General features: G+C 48.0%; 3 protein-coding genes across 3 annotated transcripts; 2 read left to right on the top strand and 1 right to left on the bottom strand.

Annotated features, from left to right (window-relative positions):
* Window positions 1-3,321: 3,321 nt before the first annotated feature.
* LOC142663776 (histone H2A type 1-like) lies at window positions 3,322-3,715 on the bottom strand. Its single transcript, XM_075842610.1, has one exon. It carries the CDS (start codon window positions 3,713-3,715, stop codon window positions 3,323-3,325), a length of 393 nt encoding a protein of 130 aa, XP_075698725.1. The 3' UTR covers window position 3,322.
* Window positions 3,716-4,034: 319 nt separating this feature from the next.
* On the top strand, window positions 4,035-4,415 carry LOC142662985 (histone H2B 1.1). Its single transcript, XM_075841277.1, has one exon. It carries the CDS (start codon window positions 4,035-4,037, stop codon window positions 4,413-4,415), a length of 381 nt encoding a protein of 126 aa, XP_075697392.1.
* A 6,063-nt stretch (window positions 4,416-10,478) lies between these two features.
* Window positions 10,479-10,871, top strand: LOC142662986 (histone H2A type 1-like). Its single transcript, XM_075841278.1, has one exon. It carries the CDS (start codon window positions 10,479-10,481, stop codon window positions 10,869-10,871), a length of 393 nt encoding a protein of 130 aa, XP_075697393.1.
* The last annotated feature ends 7,488 nt before the right edge of the window (window positions 10,872-18,359 follow it).

Consider the following 18,359-nt stretch of genomic DNA (forward strand, 5'->3'; position numbering starts at 1 on the left):
AGCCGGGACGTAATGCCGGTAATATGAAGAAACAGGGACGTAATGCCGGTAAGATGAAGGAACAGGGACGTAAAGCCGATAATATGAAGGAATAGAGATATAATGCCGGTTCAGATGAGGGAACAGGGAAATAATGCCGGTAATAAGAAGGAACAGGGACATAATGCCAGTAAGATGAGGAAACGGTGACATATGGCCGGTAAGATGAGGGAACAGGGACAAAATGCCGGTAAGATGAGGGAACAGGGAAGTAATGCCGATAATATGAAGGAACAGGGACATAATGCCGGTAAGATGAAGGGACAGGAACATAATGCCTGTTCAGCTGAAGGAACAGGGACATAATGCCTGGCAGATGAGGGAACAGGGACATAAAGCCTGTAATATGAAGGAACAGGGACATAAAGCCTGTAATATGAAGGAACAGGGACATAATGCCTGTAATATGAGGGAACAAGGACATAAAGCCGGTAATATGAAGGAACAGGGACATAATGCCTCGAAGATGAGGGAACAGGGACATAATGCCGGTAATATGAAGGAACAGGGAAATAATGCCGGTAATATGAAGGAACAGGGACATGATGCCTGTAATATGAAGGAACAGGCACATAATGCTGGTAAGATGAGGGAACAGGCACATAATGCTGGTAAGATGAAGGAACAGGCGCATTATGCCGGTAATATGAAGGAACAGGGAAATAATGCCTGTAATATGAAGAAACCGGGACGTAATGCCGATAATATGAAGGAACAAGGAGATAATGCCGGTAAGATGAAGTAACAGGGACATAATGCCTGTAATATGAAGGAACAAGGACATAATACCGGTAATATGAAGGAACAGGGACAAAATGCCTGTAATATAAAGGAACAGGGACATAATGTTGGTAATATGAAGGTACAGGGATATAATGCCGGTAATTTAAATAAATAGGGACGTAATTCCGGTAATATGAAGGAGCAGGGACGTAATGCCGGTAATATGAGGGAACAGAGACATAATGTCTGTAATATGAGGGAACAGGGACATAATGTCTGTAATATGAAGGAACAGGGACATGTCCCTCTTCCCTCATATTACAGACATTATATTACCGGGATTATGTCCCAGTACCCTCCTAGAGGGGACATAATGCCAGTAATATGAGGGAACACGGACATTATGCCTGTAAGATGAGGGAACAGGGACATATTACCGGCATTATGTCCTTTTTCCCTCCTACATATGGCATTATGCCTGTAATATGAGGGAACAGTGACATAATGCCTGTAATATGAAGGAACAGGGATATAATGCTGGTAAGATGAGGGAACAGGGATATAATGCTGCTAATATGAAGGAACAGGGACGTAACGCCGGTAATATGAAGGAACTGGGACATAATGCCTCGAAGATGAGGGAACAGGGACATATTACCGGCATTATTTCCCTGTGCCCTCCTACACGGGACATAATGCCAGTAATATGAGGGGACAGGGATATTATGCCGGTAATATGAGAGGACATGGAAATAATGCCGGTAATATGAACGAACAGGGACATCAGTGCTTAGCGCCATTTACACTATAACCAGTCCCCGTCTCTAGCACTCACGTTATCCGGCCCTTTCAGCAGTCCTGTCATGTGTTATGCCTGATGTCTGCGCTGTATTCATCACCTCCCTCTCCGGCTGTATCGCAGTGATAACCCGCCCCACTCCTCACTGATGACCGCACATCGCTTTTCCTATAATAATCGCCGCTGCTGCTGCTAGGAATGACGCCGTTATGTGCAGCTAATGATCCACCACTGACCAGTGTATGCGGAGTCCTTGTTCCCTACTCCTTGTAAAGGCAAACCAGGCTCAGCGTGTAGGTTGGGGGAGCAGGTATCCTCCGCCCGGTGTGAACACAAGCGCAGGGGAATTCTACTCTTATTCCGTGAGGTCATGATCATCGGGTGTAGTCCTGGTCACCGTTGTAAATCAGAGATCTAAACCCATTAACACTGCCCGAGTCCCCTAATAGCGTCCTAGAAGCAGCTGACTGAATTGGGTCTTAGACCAGGGAATGTTAATCTGAAGGGAAAGAGTGCCTTAGTGCTATACTTGCTGCCGAGTGATCCTCAGGCAGGAAAACACATCCTCGTAGCGGCGCTGCCGGACGCCGTTTGTGCCGATGCCTGCATGTACACGAGTGGCAGAAACTCACCGCTGAATATCCGCCCGAGCAGTGGATCAAACAGCTGACTTGCTGTGTTGCTGCTTCGGCGTCCAGCTTGCTGCTGGGCAACGTGCTTTCCGCAATCCTTGGAGAGAGGGCCAGTGTTTTCTTAGCTGCTGTCACTGCTACTAATGTTACGAGATTCTTACAACAAACAATAAATCTGTTACTGGGACCAACTTTGCCACACGTATCGGCTCGTATTGCTTCGTATCTCATTCTGCCGGACGGCTGGGATTAATAAGGCTGCTGGCAATAAATCTGTTAACCTCTAGTAGTAATAATGAATCTGTCTGCTGTCCCTATATAGGACTCACTTTATTACAGTAACGCGTGCAGTTTCTTGCAGAGCAATATTTAGTGAGACGCATTCAATGAATGAAAAAGGACAAACTGATGCAGCTGATACGGCATTTTTCAAGAGCAAAACCCAATGTTGGAGGGGCCGTGTTTTCCAAGCTGCTCTCATTGCTACAAATGTTACGAGATTTTCAAAACAAACTACCAATTTGTAGCACCAAGTTCCACATAAGTATCGACTTGCATTGTCTTGTATCTCACTTTGCCAGACTGCTGGTATAATCGCGCTGCTGGCAATACAATGACAGGAAACAGAATGCACCTATTTCTACTTCGTACTAACACTGTTCGTTGTCTATACTTAGGACTCACCTCATCCCACTAACGCATGAAGTTGCTGCAGAGTAACATTTACTGAGACGCATTCAGACTGGAAGATATAATTTAAGACACTATGTAGTCGGGGGCGGGTTGTAGATCATGAACATGAATCACTGGAGTAGTTGTACTATTAATGTGTCCTGTACAGTATAGTTAGTGCACCAATGAGGACAGCGCCACCATCTGCACGAGGCAGTAGTGAATGTATAGGTCATGAGTAACGCAGCAGTTCTACACCCACCCACCGTACGGCTTCTTTTTCAATGTGAAACCCTGCGGTATATGAATTCATATGACTAGATCTCTGTACAAGCAGAGCCACTTATCTGGCGCAGAACGTTTACATATCGGAGATCAGCGGTGAGAGCTCTGTTCGAAGGACCATGTGGGCGGCTCTTAAAAGAGCCTTTGTGGTTAAATGTGGGATAAGCGGCGCTCACTTGCTCTTGGCGCTTTTGCTGCTCTCGGTCTTCTTGGGCAGCAGAACGGCCTGGATGTTGGGCAGGACGCCTCCCTGAGCGATGGTCACACCACCCAGCAGTTTGTTGAGCTCCTCGTCATTGCGCACGGCCAGCTGCAGGTGACGGGGGATGATTCGGGTCTTCTTGTTGTCCCGGGCGGCATTTCCGGCCAGTTCCAGGATCTCAGCGGTCAGATATTCAAGCACAGCGGCCATGTATACCGGAGCGCCGGCGCCGACCCTCTGAGCGTAGTTGCCCTTGCGTAGAAGTCTGTGCACACGACCGACAGGGAACTGAAGTCCTGCCCGAGATGAGCGCGTCTTGGCTTTAGCCCGCACTTTGCCTCCCTGCTTACCACGTCCAGACATCGCTAAAACAGAGAAATCTTCTATCTGTATCGTAACAATCACACCCTTTCTGCTGCCTTTTATAAGCTACTGCACCGCTCATCAGCACCTGTGATTGGATAGATTTAACGCCACCAACAGAGAACAGACTTGTGGAAACCACCAATTAGCTGCACTGGGAGTGGCTTATGACGATTCCATAGGTCACATGACTTGCTCTTCCAGTAGAACAGAGGTCAGGCAGCGTTGCTCATTTGCATAGCCCGTGTATAAATACAGCAGCGGTGGGAGGGTAAAGCATTCCATTATCTCATTTGTGAGAAGATCGTCGTGTGTGATCATGCCTGAGCCCGCTAAATCTGCCCCGGCGCCCAAGAAGGGCTCCAAGAAAGCCGTCACCAAGACACAGAAGAAGGACGGCAAGAAGCGGAGAAAGAGCAGGAAGGAGAGCTACGCCATTTACGTGTACAAGGTGCTCAAGCAGGTTCACCCTGACACCGGCATCTCGTCCAAGGCCATGGGCATCATGAACTCCTTCGTCAATGACATCTTCGAGCGCATCGCAGGGGAAGCCTCCCGCCTGGCTCACTACAACAAGCGCTCCACCATCACCTCCCGGGAGATCCAGACTGCCGTGCGCCTGCTGCTGCCTGGAGAGCTGGCCAAGCACGCCGTGTCCGAGGGCACCAAGGCCGTCACCAAGTACACCAGCGCCAAGTAATCTGCCCCGTCCCTGCAGTAAGAACACAAAGGCTCTTCTAAGAGCCACCCACCTTGTCTACAACAGAGCTGTGCCTGCTATTGTCTGGCCTCCCGCTAGTCCCCCTGTTCTATGTGTTGCCGCTCTCGTGTCGGTGCAGATGCTGCTTCATACATTGTGGCTGCCGGACAGGGAGGGACATTGCCGCGTGTGATTAAGCCGGGACACGGATCCTGCGGGCAGATGACCCGTCATAATATCACACTGTCCAGAAGAAACGGAACATTGTACATTAGGAGACGGAAGGAAGCATGGGACATCTGTAAATAACAATGATGAGGGTAGTAGTCCGATTTATAACAGATGCCGGGGAAACTGCTTGACGATAGAGAGCAAGCAAACACACTGGCGAGGACTGGATAAAGGGTAATTATTGTAATACAGGCGGAGCAGACTGGTGTCTCCTCTGTGCCGGGTATTGTAATACAGGCGGAGCAGACTCTGGTGTCTCCCCTGTGCCGGGTATTGTAATACAGACTTTGCTGTTACAATAATCTTGCACAAAACACCAAAGTTTGCTGCACCGGTATTACAATGCCCGATAAAGAGGAGACACCAGAGTCTGCTCCACCTGCATTACAAAAACCAGTCAACCAGAGTTTGAGGCTACAATAACCTTGCACAAAGGTGTTTTTTTTGGGTGCTAGGTTAATGTAGCAGCAAACTCTAGTGTGTTGAGTCGTTATTGTAATACAGGAGGAACAGACTATTTCTTGTCTGTGAGGGCTTATTTTCTATACAGGTGGAGCAGACTCTGGTTTCTTCTACACCCTGTAATAGAAAAGGGACAATGCTAGTAATATGAGGGAACAGGGACATAATGCCGGTAATATGAAGGAACAGGGACATAATGTCTGTAATATGAGGGAACAGGGACATCATGCCTGTAAGATGACGGAAGAGGGACATAATGGCGGTAAGATGAGGGAACAGGGACATATTACCGGCATTATGTCCATTTTCCCTCCTACATAGGGCATAATGCCTGTAAAATGAGGGAACAGGGACATAATGTCTGTAATATGAGGGAACAGGGACATAATGCCTGTAAGATGAGGAAACAGGGACATAATACCAGTAATATGAAGGAACAGGGAAATAATGCCGTTAATATGAAGGAACAGGGACATAATAACGATAATATGAAAGTACAAGTAGAAGCGGGAAAAGAGCGGCCGTTATCGTAAAATGAGCTTGCAATTCAAAATCTGAGTTAAGCCAATCAACGGGAGGGGGAGGGATTGGTAATGTGAATTTACTGAAAGAAACGCCCCGGAAGTGACATGTCTTACAGTTCTCCCTCTGGTCCACACAAGGTCTATATAAAGACGCGCCCCGCGGTTGTCGGTGCAATAGTTCTCTTTAGCTCCGGCTTACAGGATGTCTGGTCGTGGTAAAGGAGGAAAAGGACTCGGAAAGGGCGGTGCCAAGCGGCACAGGAAGGTGCTCCGTGATAACATCCAGGGCATCACCAAGCCTGCAATCCGCCGTCTAGCTCGCAGGGGAGGCGTCAAACGCATCTCCGGTCTCATCTATGAAGAGACTCGCGGCGTCCTGAAGGTTTTCCTGGAGAACGTCATCCGTGACGCCGTCACCTACACCGAGCACGCTAAGAGGAAGACCGTCACCGCTATGGACGTGGTGTACGCGCTCAAACGCCAGGGCCGCACTCTCTACGGCTTCGGAGGTTAATTCCGCTCCTGCTCAGCTCTATCTTACACAACACAAAGGGCCTGTTCACACAGAGTTTTTTGACACGTTTTTTGACGCGGAAAACGCGTCGGAAAACGCGGCAAAAACGACCCAAAATGACTCCCATTGATTTCAATGGGAGACAGAGGCGTTTTTTTACCGCGAGTAAAAAAAACGCCTCACGGCAAAAAGAAGGGACATGACCCTTCTTGATGCGGTTTCCGCGTCCAAAACCGCATTGAAAGCAATGGGGACACGTCAAAAAACACCTCGAACTAGTGAGGTGTTTTCTGACGAGTATATTGCCGAGTGTTTTGGAGGAGTTTCTTGCAGGAGTCGTCTGCTGCTGCTAGTCCAGCCCAGCAAGGGGCTGTCATTTCCTGTCTGCTCGTGGAGCCTGAAAAACATCGTGGACAGAACTCAGGGATACAGAAAACCGAAGTCCTGCATCCAAATCGAATCCAAGTAAGTGCAATTGCTCCTATGTTCCATACATGCTATACATGTATGGAGCTGTGCATTTTTTTTTTTAGATTTTTTTTTTTAATTTTTTTTTTCAATTTTTTTTTTCAATTTTTTTTTTCAATTATTTTATTTTTCATTTTTTAATTTTGTTATGCAGTTGTTCATGTATGTCATCTCTTTTTTATTTTTTTTTAACATTTCAGGAACAGAAATGACGACAGCAGAGGTGTACCACCGAATGGACATTGATGTTGGGAAATTGATTCAAGAAGTAAGTATACTTTTTTTTTTTTAATGTGGGCCTGTTCACATCAGCGTGGTTTCCGCTGAGGGGTTCCGTCGGTGCTTTCAGTCAGGGGAACCCCTCAACGGAAAGGCAAGTGTGAAGTGGTGACAGATCCGTTGCTAATGGTTTCTGTTTGTCCCCGTTGTGCAAAGGGTTCTGTCGTTTCGACTGAACCAATACCGCAGTGTAGGGAATCCCATTAGCAACGGATCCATCAGCATTGAAGTCAATGATGATGCAAACAGAAAACAATGTTTTTTTTAATGTGGGCCTGTTCACATCAGCGTGGTTTCTGCTGAGGGGTTCCGTCGGTGCTTTCAGTCAGGGGAACCCCTCAACGGAAAGGCAAGTGTGAAGTAAGTTCCGTTTGCATCACCATTTATTTCAATGGTGACAGATCCGTTGACAGAAGGATGTCAGGCTGGGTTCACACGACCATGTTACGTCCGTAATGTACGGAACGTATTTCAGCCGGAAGACCCGGACCGAAGACAGTGCAGGGAGCCGGGCTCCTAGCATCATAGTGATGTACGACGCTAGGAGTCCCTGCCTCGCTGCAGGACAACTGTCCCGTACTGTAATCATGATTACAGTACGGGACAGTAGTTCCACGCAGAGGCAGGGACTCCTAGTGTCGTACATCACTATGATGCTAGGAGCCCGGCTCCCTGCACTGTCTTCGGTCCGGGTCTTCCGGCCGAAATACGTTCCGTACATTATGGACGTAACATGGTTGTGTGAACCCAGCCTCATGCGTGTGAAAACCTCGGCAAAAACAGCCTGAAAAACCGCCTGGAAAACCGCCTCAAAAACCACGTCAAAAACCACATCAAACATGAAAACCTCCAGGGTCAGTTTTTACAGGAGGAATTTTCCTCCTGCAAAAAACTCCGTGTGAACAGGGCCAAAGGCTCTTCTCAGAGCCGCCACATCCTCTATAGATCAGCTATGATGTCTGCTGGTGACCGCTCGTGTATCTGAGCAGTAACCTTCTACTTCTATATACACGGGGGTAGGGGCTTCAGTATCACGTCGGTCTTCTAGTGAGGTGCCGGATATGTGGACCGCAGTGTGTCCCCTAATAGCGTCCTAGAAGCAGCTGACTGAATTCCGTCTTAGACCAGGGAATGTTAATCTGAAGGGAAAGAGTGCCTTAGTGCTATACTTGCTGCCGAGTGATCCTCCGGCAGGAAAACACATCCTCGTAGCGACGCTGCCGGACGCCGTTTGTGCCGATGCCTGCATGTACACGAGTGGCAGAAACTCACCGCTGAATATCAGTTTAGTTGCTCATAGCGCTGTATAAGCGCACGAGCAGTGGATCGAACAGCTGACTTGCGGTGTTGCTTCTTCGGCGTCCAGCTTGCTGCTGGGCAACGTGCTTTCCGCAATCCTTGGAGAGAGGGCCAGTGTTTTCTTAGCTGCTGTCACTGCTACTAATGTTACGAGATTCTTAAAACAAACAATAAATCTGTTACTGGGACCAACTTTGACACAAGTATCGGCTCGTATTGCTTCGTATCTCATTCTGCCGGACGGCTGGGATTAATAAGGCTGCTGGCAATAAATCTATTAACCTCTAGTAGTAATAATGAATCTGTCTGCTGTCCCTATATAGGACTCACTTTATTACAGTAACGCGTGCAGTTTCTTGCAGAGCAACATTTAGTGAGACGCATTCAATGAATGAAAAAGGACAAACTGATGCAGCTGATACGGCATTTTTCAAGAGCAAAAACCAATGTTGGAGGGGCCGTGTTTTCCAAGCTGCTCTCATTGCTACAAATGTTACGAGATTTTCAAAACAAACTCCCAATTTGTAGCACCAAGTTCCACATAAGTATCGACTTGCATTGTCTTGTATGTCACTTTGCCAGACTGCTGGTATAATCGCGCTGCTGGCAATACAATGACAGGAAACAGAAAGCACCTATTTCTACTTCGTACTAACACTGTTCGTTGTCTATACTTAGGACTCACTTCATCACGAGCCGGTAATATGAAGGAAAAAATATATAATGCCGGTAAGATGAAGGAACAGGCACATAATGCCGGTTCAGATGAGGGAACAGGGACATAATGCCGGTAAGATGAGGGAACAGGGACATATTGCCGGTAAGATGAGGGAACAGGGACGTAATGCCGGTAAGATGAAGGGTCAGGCACATAATGCCGGTAATATGAAAGAACAAGGACATAATGTCGGTAAGGTGAAGGAACAGGTACATAATGCCTGTAATATGAAGGAACAGGGACAAAATGCCTGTAATATGAATGAACTGGGACATAATGTTTGTAATATGAAGGAACAGGGAAATAATAACGGTAATACGAAGGAACAGGGACATAAAGCCAGTAAGATGAGGGAACAGGGACATATTGCCGGTAAGATGTGGGAACAGGGACAAAATGGCGGTAAGATGAGGGAATAGGGACGTAATTCCGGTAATATGAAGGAACAGGGACATAATGCCGGTAAGATGAAGGGACAAGGACATAATGTCGGTAAGATGAAGGAACAGGTACATAATGCCGGTAATATGAAGGAGCCGGGACGTAATGCCGGTAATATGAGGGAACAGGGACATAATGCCGATAATATGAAGGAATAGAGATATAATGCCGGTAAGATGAAGGAACAGGCACATAATGCCTGTAATATGAGGGAACAGGGACATAATGCCGGTAATATGAAGGAACAGGGAAATAATGCCTGTAATATGTAGGAACAGGGACATAATGCCGGTAATATGATGGAAAAGGGACATAATACATGTAATATGAAGGAACAGGGACATAATGCCGGTAATATGAAGGAACAGGGAGGTAGTGCCGATAATATGAAGGAACAGGGATATAACGCCTGTAATATGAGGGAACAGGGACATTATGCCGGTCACATGAGAGGACAGGGACATAATGCCGGTAATTAGGGAACGATACGGATGTAATATAGACGTGTTACATGTTTGTACGTCCCCACCTTTATACTGGAGATTGGTAGCGGACGTTGGAATTGTGCGTTTCACGGTATCGTTGGATAGAGAAGAATCAGCCCGTGCAGCCCGCAGATAACAAGCCCCTAATGCAGCAGCAGCTCTGCGCTATCACACCCGGGAATGTCCCCCCATATCCTGCAGCACGAAGGAGCGGCTGCACGGACTGAACGACTCTTCCAGACATGGGAGACCAGCGGGAATAAAGACATGCGCACGAATAAGCACAAGATGGAGGCGGCAGCTCTGTTGTATACTTGGTGGGGGGCTCTTAGAAGAGCCTTTGGGTCCTTCCTGCAGGGACGGGGCACATTACTTGGCGCCTAATGAGAAGAATCCGCCGCTGCTGCTTTATTTCTGCTCCATTCGAGTTCAGGCGGGAGATGTTCCTATTGGTAGAGACGGAGGAAGGGGCGTGGTGTTATCTGCGAGTCTATAGAAATATTCTACTTCCTCATTGGCTACAGAGTCTGGCGTTGAATACAAGTTTTAGATGCGGCCAATCAGAGAAGAAGCCCTCTGCTCCATCCGGGTATAAGAAGTGACGGTCGGAGCGCAGCCGTTAGATCTGATCAGATAATATAGATGTCTGGAAGACGAAAGCAAGGAGGCAAAGTGCGGGCTAAAGCCAAGACCCACTCATCCCGGGCAGGACTTCAGTTCCCTGTCGGTCGTGTGCACAGACTTCTCCGCAAGGGCAACTACGCTGAGAGGGTCGGCGCCGGCGCTCCGGTCTACCTGGCCTCTGTGCTGGAATATCTGACTGCTGAGATCCTGGAGCTGGCCGGAAATGCCGCCCGGGACAACAAGAAGACCCGAATCATCCCCCGTCACCTGCAGCTGGCCGTGCACAATGACGAGGAGCTCAACAAACTGCTGGGTGGTGTGACCATCGCTCAGGGAGGCGTCCTGCCCAACATCCAGGCCGTTCTGCTGCCCAAGAAGACCGAGAGCAGCAAAAGCGCCAAGAGCAAGTGAGCGCCGCTTATCCCACATTTAACCATAAAGGCTCTTTTAAGAGCCGCCCACATGGTCCTTAGAACAGCTCTCACCGCTGATCTCCGATATGTAAACTTTCTGCGCCAGATAAGTGGCTCTGATTGTACAGAGAACTAGCCAGCAGGAAGGGGCGACAACCTCCATTATTAATTCATGTACCGCTAGTTTTCACATTGAAGAGGAAGCCGTAGGGTGGGTGGGTGTAGAACTGCTGCATTACTTATGACCTACACATTCACTACTGCCTCGTGCAGATGATAGCGCTGTCCTCATTGGTGCACTAACTATACTGTACAGGACACATTAATAGTACAACTACTCCAGTGACTCATGTTCATGATCTACAACTCGCCCCCGACTACAGTGTCTTAAATTATATCTTCCAGTCTCAAGAGCGTTGTCACAATTCGGTCCTCCTGGAGTATAACCACCATCATCCCAGGTGTTTAGACGAAGATTCCATCCCCGCGTCATGTACCGATAAGAGCAGTTCCTAAACTACAAAGGAGAAGTCCTACGAGGGGTCTGCGGCAATGCTTTATATATACAGGAGACGCTATTAGGGTAACAAACCATTCCTCTCAAGGACTCTTAGCTTCTAATTCAGCCCTGGTGTACACCACCAACTAAATGTCAACAAATGAAAAAGGGAGGGGAAGAGAAGGGCAAGAAGCAGACGGATCAAATGATCTCTTGTATTAAGAAAAATTATAGATCAATAAAACAACGAGGTTAGAGAGGTATATTCTACCTAACAGGGAAGGGGTGAACGGTCCCTATGTAGAGAACACCCCATTTAATGAACAAAGCCCATTCAGCATTGTGACTTATCGTAGATGAAGGGGAATAAAAGGGAAAGGTACATAAATCAAATATCAAAAGTGGGGGCATAAAGGGGACAAACTGGGCTGTAATGTTTGTCTCCCTCAAGTACCGCACTATTGGAGCTCTGATATTAGATTTTACTTCTGAATAGAGCTGCATCAATTTGTACTTTTCATTCTTTAATGCGTCTCACTAAAAGTGAGGACTACTGGGAATGCTGGGACATTATATAGTAACGCTACGAAGGTGTCGGGATGATGACTGTCTCATTGTGTGTCAGGTTCCTATAAGGTGTCAGGATGTCACCGTCTATTTCTCCATGGAGGAGTGGGAGTATATAGGACACAAGGATCTGTACAAGGACGTCATGATGGTGGACCACCAGCCCCTCACATCACCGGGTAAGAGGGATCAGTACAAGGACGTCATGATGGATGACCACCAGCCCCTCACATCACCGGGTAAGAGGGATCTATACAAGGACGTCATGATGGAGCACCACCGGCCCCTCACATCACCGGGTAAGAGGGATCTGTACAAGGACGTCATGATGGAGGACCATCAGATCCTCACATCACCGGGTAAGAGGGATCTGTACAGGGACGTCATGATGGAGGACCACCAGCCCCTCACATCACCGGGTAAGAGGGATCTGTACAAGGACGTCATGATGGAGGACCACCAGCCCCTCACATCACCGGGTTAGAGGGATCTGTACAGGGACGTCATGAAGGAGCACCACTGGCCCCTCACATCACCGGGTAAGAGGGATCTGTACAAGGACGTCATGATGGAGGACCACCAGCCCCTCACATCACCGGGTAAGAGGGATCTGAACAAGGACGTCATGATGGAGGACCACCAGCCCCTCACATCACCGGGTAAGAGGGATCTGTACAAGGACGTCATGATGGAGGACCACCGGCCCCTCACATCACCGGGTAAGAGGGATCTGTACAAGGACGTCATGATGGAGGACCACCAGATCCTCACATCACCGGGTAAGAGGAGACTTTTTATTGATCGTAAAGGATCAGATTTCAAAGTTAACTGGATTTACATATACACAAGATATTACGTCTTTTCATTTGTGTTTTTTTTTACAACAGAAAGATGGTCCAGTCCTCGGTATTCCCAGGAGTGTCCAAAAATAAATCACAATGTCCCACAGGGTCAACAGGTAGATGGATCTTCGATCTGAACAAATACAAAATCTCCTGTGTGTCTTGTGCTGTTGATCCTTCAGATTGGAACGTCTTTGTTTACTTCCTATTACATTAGACTTTATTATGTTATATATTTACTTTCTTGGTTATTTAGGATGAAGGCCTAGTCATAGTGAAAGTAGAAGTAGAGCAAGAGAAGTATGTGTGGCAGGATCAACAGTGTAAGGAGGAAATAACAGCAAACATCAGCCCGGGTGAGTAATGACCATTCAATGCAGCCATTTTTCAGATTTTAATTTTTTCCTCCCGCCTTCCAAAAGCCATAACTTTTTGTTTTTCTATTGACATAACCGTATGATTTCTTGTTTTTTGCGGGACGAGCAGGGGCGTAGCTAAAGGCTCATGGGCCCCGATGCAAAAGTTCTTATTGGGCCCCCCACCCCCCGCAAACTCCTCATGGCCGACGGTCCGCAGCTTTCAGCTGCATCGCTGGGTCTCCTAAGTGACCCAACAATGCAGCACTAGCAGCCGGGGCGTCACTAAGGCTGGGTTCACACACACTATTTACGGACGTAATTCGGGAGTTTTAGCATTGAATTATGTCCGAAAATGCGGCTCAAAAGCGTTGGGACACATCTGCCCATTCATTTGAATGGGTTTTACGATGTTCTGTGCCGACGGTAATTTATTTTAGGCGCCACTGTCAAAAGGCGGCGCGTAAAAAAGACGCCCACGTCAAAGAAGTGCCTGTCACTTCTTCAGACGTAAATGGAGCCGTTTTCCATGGACTCCATGGAAAAACAGCTCCAATTACATCCGTAATGGACGCTGCGAAAAACGCCTGCACATGCCATTACGTCTGAAATTCCGGAGCTGTTTTCTCCTGAAAACAGCTCTGTAATTTCAGCCGTAACGGACGCTGCCGTTAATAGGAGCACAAAGATGGCAGACCTGGGGGCCTTCATTAGGCCCCCAGGCAGCCATAGCAACCATCGCCACCCCGCGGTTGCATTGAGGGGGGTGCAATGAGCCCCCCTCATTGTAAGCATTTAAATGCCGCCGTTGCTATTGAACACAGCATTTAATTGGTTAAACGAGTGGGAACGCGCTCGATCGCGATCCCGCTCGTTACTGTGAAGTGTCGGCAGTAACATACAGCCGACACCCGCATCGAATGGTGCGGGCTCACTCTGTGAGCCCGTTCCATACTTCTCCCTACCCGGCTATGGCGTAACCAATCGTCAATTGTCGGGAAGGGGCTTTCCCACCAGGGACATTTATGACATATCCACAGGATATGAACAGGGTTTAGGGGGCCCCGTTCTACCGATAGGTGCGGATCTCAGAGGTGCGACCCTCATCAATCTGACATTTATGACATATCCTGTAGATATGCCATAAATGTCCCTGGTGGGAAAACTCATTTAAATGGTCACTAACTTTTCAACAAACTTTCTATAAGTTAATAGCACAAGCGAATATAAGAAACTTTGTAATATTTCTTATTACAGAAAAATGTCCCTTTCAGCACTTATCAGGTTCCTTTTCTCCCCTCCATCTCCTAACTGTTCACTCACTCTAAATTTACTGCTAAATCCGTCTTCTCAAGAAGAGTTGATGTAATGATGGGGATAGGGAAACAGACAAGTGAGCCCTAATCTACCCGCCACTCAGTCCCTGCCTACTTGCAACGACCCACCCTAGGTGACGGGGTACAACTGGACGACAGTCCCTACACTCAATAGGTGCACGACAGACAAACAGACAAGGGTACAAAAAAGCAAGGGCAATGGGGAAGTTTCCCACGGAACACCGTGAGCAACAAGCGAGGTGAACGAGCCGAGTCAAACCAGGAGATGAGCGAGGTACAAATACGCAGAGCAGAAGAGTGGTCAGAAAAGCCAAGGTCAATCACAAGCAGAGGGTAAGTAGTTCTAGAAGCTGCAGCAGGGCCAGGAAACCAACAGAAAAGAATCACAAGCAAGGAGGAACAGGAAAGGCAGGTATAAATAGACAGAGGGCGGGAGCTAGCTCCGTCTGGCCAGGCTGTGATAGGCTCTCCCACTCCTAAGCCTACCATTCTGAGTGGTAGAAGATGGAGTCAATCTCACAGACATAGAAGCAGGTGCAGACTGATTACCTATGGGCGTTGACACAGAAGCTGTGCCTGGCAGATCCTTTACAGTACCCCCCCCCCCCTTTTATGAGGGGCCACCGGACCCTTTCTAGGTGGACCTGGTTTATTGGGGAAACGAAGGTGGAACCTCCTGACCAATACCCCAGCGTGAACATCCCGGGCGGGTACCCAAGTCCTCTCCTCAGGCCCGTATCCTCTCCAATGGACCAGGTACTGGAGGGAGCCTTGGACCATCTTGCTGTCCACAATCTTGGCCACCTCGAATTCTACCCCCTCAGGGGTGAGAACAGGGATCGGAGGTTTCCTCGAGGGAGCCAAGGACGGGGAGCAGCGTTTAAGGAGGGAGGCATGAAACACGTGGTGTACTCGAAAAGATGGGGGCAACTCCAGTCGGAAGGAGACGGGATTGAGGACTTCAATGACCTTGTACGGCCCTATAAACCGGGGAGCAAACTTCTTGGACGGAACTTTAAGGCGCAAATTTTTTGACGATAGCCACACCAGATCCCCGACCGTAAACAAGGGGTTAGCAGAACGTCTTCTATCTGCCTGAGTTTTTTGTATGCTCTGGGACGCCTCTAGGTTCTTCTGAACCTGGGCCCAGACAGTGCACAGTTCCCGATGAACGACCTCTACCTCGGGATTGTTGGAACTACCAGGTGAAACGGAGGAGAACCGTGGATTAAACCCAAAATTACAGAAAAAGGGGGAGACCCCGACGAGTTACTGACCCGGTTATTAAGAGAAAATTTGGCGAGGGGAATGAATGAGACCCAATCATATTGACAGTCAAGAGATAAAACACCTTAAATATTGTTCTAGAGACTGATTAGTCCTCTCAGTTTGGCCATTAGTTTCAGGATGGAAGGCAGAGGAGAAGGACAGATCCATCTCCAAATTTTTACAGAAGGCTCTCCAAAACAATGAAACAAATTGTACCTCTCTGTCAGAAACAATATTGACAGGGACCCCATGGAGACGCAGGATGTGTTTGACAAACAAGGTAGCTAACGTCTTAGCATTGGGTAGTTTCTTGAGGGGCACAAAGTGGCACATCTTATTGAAGCGGTCTACTACAACCCACACCACCGACTTGCCTTGAGATGGAGGCAAATCGGTGATAAAATCCATGGAGATATGGGTCCAAGGTCTCTGGGGAATGGGCAAAGAACGTAGTAAGCCCGCTGGTCGGGACCTGGGAGTCTTGGACCTAGCACAAACTTCACAAGCGGCGACGTAGGCCTTAACGTCTTTAGGCAACCCAGGCCACCAATAGTTTCTGGCAATGAGATGCTTGGTACCCAGGATACCTGGATGACCAGATAGTGCGGAGTCATGATTTTCCCTAAGTACCCTTAGCCGGAATTGCAGGGGAACAAACAGCTTGTTCTCAGGAAGGTTCCCGGGAGCTGAACCTTGATCAGCTGCAATTTCAGAGACTAAATCAGAATCAATAGAGGAAATGATTATGCCTGGAGGCAAAACTCAAGCAGGATCTTTCTCCGAAGGAGGGCTGGCCATGAAGCTACGCGACAGTGCATCAGCCTTAATATTTTTAGACCCAGCCCTATAGGTGACCAAAAAGTTCAATCTGGTAAAAAATAACGCCCATCAAGCTTGTCTTGGGTTTAGCCTCCGGGCAGATTCTAGGAAAACCAGATTCTTGTGGTCGGTAAGGACCGTTACCTGGTGCCTAGACCCCTCCAGGAAGTGGCGCCACTCTTCAAATGCCAATTTAATGGCTAAGAGTTCGCGGTTGCCAATATCATAGTTACTCTCAGTGGGCGAAAACTTCCTGGAGAAGTAGGCACAGGGACGGAGATGGGTGGGGGACCTGGTACCCTGGGACAAGACAGCACCCACTCCCACCTCGGAGGCGTCAACCTCCACGATGAATGGCTCCATTTGGTTGGGCTGAACCAGCACTGGGGCCGAGATAAAGCACTTCTTAAGGACCTCAAAAGCCTGGACAGCCTCAGGAGGCCAGTGGAGGAGATTAGCACCTTTGCGAGTGAGATCCGTAAGAGGCTTAGCGATGACCGAGAAGTTAGCAATAAATCTCCTGTAATAATTCTCGAATACCAGGAAGCACTGTAACGCCTTCAGGGAGGCAGGTTGGACCCATTCAGCCACAGCCTGGACCTTGGCGGGGTCCATGCGGAATTCATGAGGAGTGAGGATTTGACCCAAAAATGGTATCTCCTGCACCCCAAACACACATTTTTCTGTCTTAGTAAACAGTTTGTTTTCCCGAAGGGCCTGGAGCACCTTCCTGACATGCTCAATGTGGGTGGACCAGTCCTTGGAAAACACAAGTATGTCATCAAGGTACACTACAAGAAATACCCCCAGGTAGTCTCTTAAAATCTCATTTATGAAATTCTGGAAGACCGCGGGAGCATTACACAACCCAAAGGGCATGACGAGGTATTCGAAATGACCTTCGGGCGTGTTAAACGCAGTCTTCCACTCATCCGCCTCTCTGATCCGGATAAGGTTATAAGCCCCCCGAAGATCGAACTTAGAGAACCATTGGGCCCCCTGAACCTGAATGATGAGATCAGGAATCAAAGGAAGGGGGTACTGGTTCCTTACAGTGACCTTATTCAAGTTCCGGTAGTCAATGCACGGACTAAGACCACCATCCTTCTTCCCTACGAAGAAGAAGCCAGCACCTACCGGAGAAGTAGAGGGGCGAATGTAACCCTTGGCCAGGCATTCCTGGATATAGTCTCTCATGGCTTCACGTTCGGGACAAGAGAGATTAAATATCCTACCCTTAGGGAGCTTAGCTCCTGGTACCAAATCGATTGCGCAATCGTATTCTCTATGAGGAGGTAACACTTCGGAGGCCTCTTTAGAGAAAACATCAGCGAAGTCCTGAACAAAGTCAGGTAGAGTGTTCACCTCCTCAGGGAGAGAAATAGAATTAACAGAAAAACATGACGTCAAGCATTCATTACCCCATTTGGTGAGTTCCCGAGTATTCCAGTTAAACGTGGGATTATGCACCTGCAACCAGGGAAGGCCTAAAACCAAATCGGACGATAATTCCTGCATCACCAGTATAGAGCACTGCTCCAAATGCATGGAGCCAACAAGGAGTTCAAAAACAGGGGTAAGCTGTGTAAAATAACCATTAGCAAGAGGAGTGGAGTCGATACCCACTACCGGGACAGGTTTAGGCAAATCAATCAATGGCATAGCTAGAGACATAGCAAATTCCACAGACATAATATTAGCAGAAGACCCTGAATCCATGAAGGCACTGCCGGTAGCAGACCTACCACCAAAAGAGATCTGAAAGGGAAGCAAGATTTTATTACGTTTCATATTTAC

This window comes from Rhinoderma darwinii, chromosome 11 (assembly GCF_050947455.1).
Source record: "Rhinoderma darwinii isolate aRhiDar2 chromosome 11, aRhiDar2.hap1, whole genome shotgun sequence".
Taxonomy (NCBI): Eukaryota; Metazoa; Chordata; class Amphibia; order Anura; family Rhinodermatidae; genus Rhinoderma; species Rhinoderma darwinii.

Excerpts from the sequence above, each read along its gene's own strand:
- LOC142662985 (XM_075841277.1), top strand. The coding sequence starts at position 4,035 with ATGCCTGAGCCCGCTAAATCTGCCCCGGCGCCCAAGAAGGGCTCCAAG.
- LOC142663776 (XM_075842610.1), bottom strand. The coding sequence starts at position 3,715 with ATGTCTGGACGTGGTAAGCAGGGAGGCAAAGTGCGGGCTAAAGCCAAG.
- LOC142662986 (XM_075841278.1), top strand. The coding sequence starts at position 10,479 with ATGTCTGGAAGACGAAAGCAAGGAGGCAAAGTGCGGGCTAAAGCCAAG.